The 6,736-nt window shown below is 40.2% G+C and overlaps 1 protein-coding gene across 1 annotated transcript; it reads right to left on the bottom strand.

The window, feature by feature from the left end:
* Positions 1 to 3,739: 3,739 nt before the first annotated feature.
* On the bottom strand, positions 3,740 to 6,343 carry LOC147453608 (glucan endo-1,3-beta-D-glucosidase-like). The gene is made up of 6 exons (XM_086515752.1): positions 6,154 to 6,343; positions 5,984 to 6,078; positions 5,544 to 5,848; positions 4,751 to 5,248; positions 4,167 to 4,674; positions 3,740 to 4,035 (listed from the first exon to the last, which is right to left on the bottom strand). The coding sequence occupies exons 2-6, from the start codon at positions 6,075 to 6,077 to the stop codon at positions 4,004 to 4,006; spliced, it is 1,437 nt and encodes a 478-aa protein (XP_086371878.1). The 5' UTR covers position 6,078; positions 6,154 to 6,343; the 3' UTR covers positions 3,740 to 4,003.
* Between the last annotated feature and the right edge of the window lie 393 nt (positions 6,344 to 6,736).

Here is a 6,736-nt window from a genome sequence, read left to right as displayed (position 1 = left end):
AAAGTCTTTTGTGGCCCTCCAAAATCCAAAAGAAAAGAGCTTTGAAAGGATAGGTTGAGATGGATATGTAGTCAAAAATAGAGGGAAGACAATCAGCAATGCAAAACGCATAAGTGTGAAAGACATGCAATCAAAAAAAAGGACATGAGAGGTAAAAAGTAAAAAATCATACTTCCAAAATTAGCAAATCTTGGAGCCTATATTAAGGGACAAGGGAAAGTGAGGAATAGAAAGCAAGAGCTTTTACTTGACGACAAGAGCACAGGGAACTTACGATCCAGCACCTTCTCCCCCACTACTCCTCTAAGACAACGACCACGGTACCTGATATAGTCATTGGCATACTTTTTATTTTTTCGAGATTGGGGAGCCCTAACAGTAATGTGTTCAATTTCACCTAATTCGACACCAAATCTTGCTAATTGTATGCCTACAAACTCTAATTTCTCACTAACCCCTTACTAATTTCACTAATTTTTACTAACTTACACATTATTTTTTTACTAATTGAACTAACATTTGGTGGCTATGCTTTGATATTTGTCTAGCAATGCCAATTTGCGCTAATCTCTTGAACATTTGTGTATTTTGGAATGCAAGATTAGGGCTTGGAGCTTCAAAGAAATTGGCTTACACACTCCAATTATGTCAATGTTTGACCTGATTTTGTCGGTTTGATTATCTAGTTTTGATTTTTATTGGTAAAATAGATTGGCAAAACTGAATCAATCAAACTGCTAATTGAGATTTGGTTGCACCATTCAACTGCGTGTGGAGAATTTTCAATAAATTTTTGGGTATTTTTAAGATAATTTTTCTTTTAAAAAATGCTAATTTTTGCATTAATTTTTAATTAATTTCGTACAAATTTGATAATTTACGATCTTGATGAGCTGTTTTGTGTGCGTAATTGTGACATGATTCGGAGCGCTTTTGTACCCTCATTGGTCAAGTTTTGAGCATTTCACTATTTTTGGGGATCGATTTGGTGATTTTGTCGTAATTGATATTTTTGATTAAAAAAAATGCTAATTTTGCTTGCTTGAACTTGTCAAAAGTGTTTGAATGTGATTGCCAATTACTTTTTGAGGTTTATAAATTTTTTTGGTTTTTTTGGTAAACTTTTGGTATTTTTTGAAGTTTTCGTTCAATTTTTGGACTAATTTTGAATTTTTTAAAAACTAAATTTTTTGGCATAGACACTAGTCGATGGTTATTCATGAGCTTCGGTGTGCGATTAATCAGGCAAAGTTGCACGATCATGTAAGCATGTAAGAATTTTTTATTAACTTAAGTACTTCTTGCTTTTTACTTTTGTTTTGTCTTTATTAAAAAACAAAACAAAATTAAAAAAGAGAAGAGAGCTAGTTGACAATTTTTTTTAATAAATTTTAAAAAATCATATAAAAAAAGATTATAAAAAAGAGAATTAGAATGTAATTAAAAAGCCCCCAAAAAAGAGAGATAAATAATTAATTTTTAAAAAAAATCATTAAAAAAATAAAAAGAGAAAATCCAAAGAGAATAAACAACATCAAAAATTAAAAAATTACAAAAAACACCAAAAGAATCCACAATTACCCTCAAAAACACACAAATCATTAAAAAATCCCAAGAATTTAAAATTAAAATATATAAAAAGTCATAAAAAATCACTACCTATCAATAAAATTCACAAAAAAAAAAGGAGAGAAAAAACGAGTGAAAAAGTAGAACAATCTATGAAGGCATTCACACCAAAGGAAGCAAACCAAGCAGCAAGAACAAAGCCGAAAAAGAAAGAGAAAACAATGAAATTGAAGTTGAGATGAGGCCTAGCTTTGTGCTGTTCGAAAAATTCAAAAATTAGTCGAAAAACAGAGAAAACGAAGCCGCTTAAAAATGAACAACCAAAAACTATCGAAAGCCGACTAGCAGAAAATAGATAGTCAAAATTCTTTGTTGATGCTGAAATGGTGACCTTGTTTTAGGGAAAAAATCAGCGAAAGCTGAGTTGTGGTACTCCTCGAAATTTGGCCTAGAAAGATAGAAAATTTTCCAATTGGATCCTAACCCCTTCGAATAGGAAAAATCATTGTTCTAACCAATTTTGGAAAGTGGTACCGCAATTTCAGTTAGAGGACGTCAAAGGCTAGAAGTAGTCGACCACAAGTTGAAAAAGTGCAAGAAATTCCATTGCAAATTGGGTTAAAAATTTGACAACTAAGAGCACAATTCATCCTTGATTGCAGATTAAGCTATTTAGAGCCCTAATTTTATTGTTTCAAAGGATTGCAGTCGAGTCTAACCTATTAAAACAACTGTTGTGAGTCTAAAAAGCATTCACCTGCCAAATTTTCTTTGGCACAAACAATCTTGTCAACTCGAAGCAAGAAAATCCAATTGGGCAACACTACAATCTGCTAAGAGATAGTGTCAAAGACCAAGTACAGCTTGGATTCAGCTCGAGAATTTAAGCAAACTACAGCTAGTCAGTAGCAATAGCACAAGCACAAATGCAACAGAGAAGATTTTACAACTCTATGGCTACAACGGAGACAAAGTCTTGTATGCAAATTTAGAAAGCCATAGGTATCTTTATATGAGCAGTAAAAGTAGCACAAGAGCCAAGATCTTACTCATCAGAGTGAAACCGCATCAAGAGAATTCCCATATGTTTACAGATTTCAGTGGAGCTAAATATTGCAAGCTCAAAGATGAGGTACAGATGGAAGTTCAAAAAATTGACCTAATTTACACAAGCTAGAAAACCATACACTTGGTGCATATACAATCAGAATCATTATACATAAACTACAATAATTGAGTCTATTGTCGAGAGTCACTAATGGAGTACCCAACAAATTAGCCAATAGAATAGAGTCTAACTAAACAACCTAGTCAAAGGTAGTATAAAGATCAAGATGAAGCAGTATGTAGCTTGATGCTAAGTGTTCTGCAAGAAGATGCCGACGATGCAGACAACTTAGCCAACACAGAAACAAAAACTTCTCAACAAGAGTTTGAGATGATGCAACCAATTGAAATACTGCTTAGATTGTGAAAGAAAAGGTGGACGCTTTCCAAAGAATTGTCCCAAGAACACGAACAACATGGACACAACAACTGCAAAGTGAAACACGAAGCAAACTGAAAATGCAAACGTCAATGTAAGTGCATCTAACACTTCATTTTTTGTGCAATCAAATGCTTCTGCATTACCATTAGAGACACCATTAAAAGCACTGCAAGTTGATATTCTGCATGAAGATGCAAAAGATTGTCCCAAGAACTTTGACAACAAACACACAACAACTACAAAGTGAACCACGAAGCAAACTGAAAATACAAATGTCAACGTAAGTGCATCTAACTCATCATTTTTTGTGCAATCAAATGCTTGTATATTTCCATTAGAGACACCATTAAAAGCACTGCAAATTCAGATTCTGCATCAAGATGCTCAAACATGTGAAGTTTAAATGAGAACATGTGCACAACAAACTGATGCATGAATTTAGTCAAAGTCTTCAATTATCACCAAAGGACAAAAAGAATGCTAGGTTTGCACATGATTTTTCATCCACAGCCAGTAGTGTGCAATCATTTATGAATCTAAGAAGCAGGGGCTACTACTTCCCAACGATGCCTTCTTTACAATGTGCATAAATAATAAAGAGATGCTTCTTCGCCTTCTAATTATTGTTTTTCAATGGTTGTTGTATTGCATAGACACTCATGAGAGGAGGAACACACCAGAGGAGGAAGAAGCTTCTCATACAGGGTAAAACAAACAAGGCCAATGCCATCTCATAAAATATACCATTTACTGCCAAAAAATAGTTGATGCTAACATCCATCCTACATAGCTAGCGATGCCTTACATCAAGCCGAGGAATAGATTTGTGTTAGTGCTTGGTTGGTTGTGGAGGCTAATCCTGCAAGGAATAATTGCATTAAGCCCCATACAAAAATTGGTGTGTTTCCCCTTCCCCTCCTTGGCATGAATGTGACTGGGTCTCTCTTATTGAGAAGGGTAGGTGCAAGGACCATAACCTGAGAAACAGAACAAACCAGATAAACAAAAGAAGGTAGTACGCGTGAGCGTGTGTGTGTGTGTGTGTGTGTGTGTGTGTGAGAGAGAGAGAGAGAGAGAGAGAGAGAGAGAGAGAGAGGGAGAGACTCACTTGGGTTGGTAGCAGTAACAAGACCACCACTGTTGAAGAAGCAGTTCCAGTAATTGCGCCCATGGTGCTGATAATAACTATTCATGGCATAGGAGGCGTGGGATGCCAGTGTATCTGGTGAGAAGCAGGCATTCCCATTTTGTATTGCCGAACAGTCGGCACCACCTTCGCCACATGCAAAGTTTATGATTTGTTGCAAGTGTGCCTGGCTCGCCCCCGGTGATGCTACACACCACACGCCAGAGGGGCCTTGTTGGACCTGCCCACCAGAGGATTGGGGTGGGGTATCCTGGCCTCCATTGCCATCTGACGGCGACGCCTTTGTGAGACCCGCATCATATACCATCGCCTTGCTCGGTTCGAACAAACCAAAGTTGCGCTCTGACAGAGGCCCTGGCTTCTCATTCTCATTGAAGAGTGCAAAAACGTATGTAGGGATGGGCTCATTCGGCATCAGCGGTGTTCCTACTCCTGACTTTAGGCGGTTTACCAAGTTACTGTTGTATATCTGGATAAAGCAGAATCAAGAAGGTTAGAATTCATGGTGTCTAAAACATGGGAGGGCACCAGAGTGAATGCAATACCTGTGCATTTTGCATTGTGGCCCCCGTTTCATTCTTGTCGCCCATGGAAGGCCAGCCGCTTTCCGACACGATGAGCGACATGTGCCCTCGGAACCCAGCGGCTTTAATGGCAAAATAGACAGCATCTACTTGCGCATCAAACAAGCTCCCATAGGTGAACCCTGTCCGCTTATCCATCACTCCTTGCTTGGCACTAAAGAGGGCATACTCTAAAGAGACGCCTTTAGGATCAGCTGCATATGCAAAGTAAGGATATGCATTCACCATAAAAGGGGACGCTGTATGGGCTAAGAACTGGAGGAGCTGCTTCACGTATGGTAAAATTGGTGCTCTGAATGTAGCTGAGGATGGCGGCGAAGAGACAGACAACACTGCCATTGAACTCGGTGTTGATATCTTCACTTTCTCATGCAAGTCCATTCCTAGTAGGGCAAGGTGAAGGTTGTTCATGGCAGGCACCAACAGCGCCATGAGCTTCCTATCATCCCCTGTCAACACCTACATAAAGTTGACAATGCGCCATTAGAACATTCAAGCTAAGGAAATATGAAATGCACGCGCATCCGCATAAGCATGCCCTGGCACATATGCATCTGCCTGGTTGAAATGCTAGCATTCTTCTGAAAGAGAGCAAAAATCCATGTTTCCATGGCATATTCTTGTCATAACCTTGCACAAAACATGCATTCCTCACCCCTTTAGCATCACAAGACAACATGCTTCTTCAGGACTAGAAATTTGTCAACAAACATGGTGTAGACATGTAGGAATGGAGAGGTGCGGCAAAACTCACCTCATTCCCAACCGCAATCGCCGCAATGCTGGTTGCAGGATAGAAAGGCTTGATATGTTGCTTCACCCAGATTTTTGCTGCCCTGGGGCTACGTGCAAGTGGCACGATGAGCTCATTTTCTACTCCCAGCACTAAACTAATGCCAGAGTTGGCAAATGCCGCAAGCACCTCTGCGTCTGCATTATAGAGCTTGACACTGTCAATGTAAGTGCCTTTCAAAAGCTCCACCACTTGCTGAGGAGGGGGGAGGTTATTGCCCTTCATGCCATAGTTCACTCCTATCCCAAATGCAAGCTGAGTGAAACCTGCATTATCCAAAGCATTAAGCTAGAGACACATCCATTCACATTCACCCACTCTACACATGCACTCAACCAAAGCAGTACATTCAATTTGAAGAAGATGAAAGAAAGAATGGGGTTAAGATTTACATGACTTACATGCTAGGAGCGCCAAAACCCACAGAAGCAGCTGGACGGCGCGGCGATGAGAGGGTTTGTATAGTGGAGCTCCCATTGCATGCAGCGAAAGCATCCTGCTCACAGAATGCGAGTAATTGTGTGTGTGTGTGTGTGTTTGTGTGAGAGAGAGAGAGAGAGAGAGCGCTCACACTTCGTTCTAGGAAACACAAATGTACTTCGTCAGCTTAGCTTTCTGGCTTCGCGGCACGCAGACACATGCATACAGCCCTCATACGCAAAACATAGTCTCATGCAGACGATTGCGCATGTCGAGGGAGGGCCATTTTATGCAAAAGAGAGGGACGGAGGGAGGGACGGAGGGAGGGGGGCCAACCGCCGGTGTCGAGGAGGAGAACGAGTATGAAAGGGGCCACTAGCTCCACACTCCCCAAACGGTCGACTTTTGTGCCCAAGGCCTGCAAAAAGCTTCCACAGCCTGCCATTTCCTCATTTACTTCTACCTTGCCTTACTGGTAAGAGAGAGAGAGAGAGAGAGAGAGAGTGAGTAGTGTCCTGCATGTTTTCACGGAGGTTGGCAACTTGGCCCAAGAAGTTCCCCAAGATGCCCTCCTTGAACCTTCCAACCAGTGTTGGAAACAAAAAAATAGAGGTGTAGCTTTCTAAGCTCGTGTATGTAAAGACAACCTAATAAAAAGAGCCCTGGCGGCAATTCGTAGTGGCAAAAGGGAGGGAGGGAGGGCTAACCTCCCGTGTCGAGGAGGAGAACGAGTA

Source organism: Adiantum capillus-veneris, chromosome 7 (assembly GCF_014529385.1).
Source record: "Adiantum capillus-veneris isolate H3 chromosome 7, ASM1452938v2, whole genome shotgun sequence".
NCBI classification, from domain to species: domain Eukaryota; kingdom Viridiplantae; phylum Streptophyta; class Polypodiopsida; order Polypodiales; family Pteridaceae; genus Adiantum; species Adiantum capillus-veneris.
This window is presented reverse-complemented; position numbering and strand designations above follow the sequence as displayed.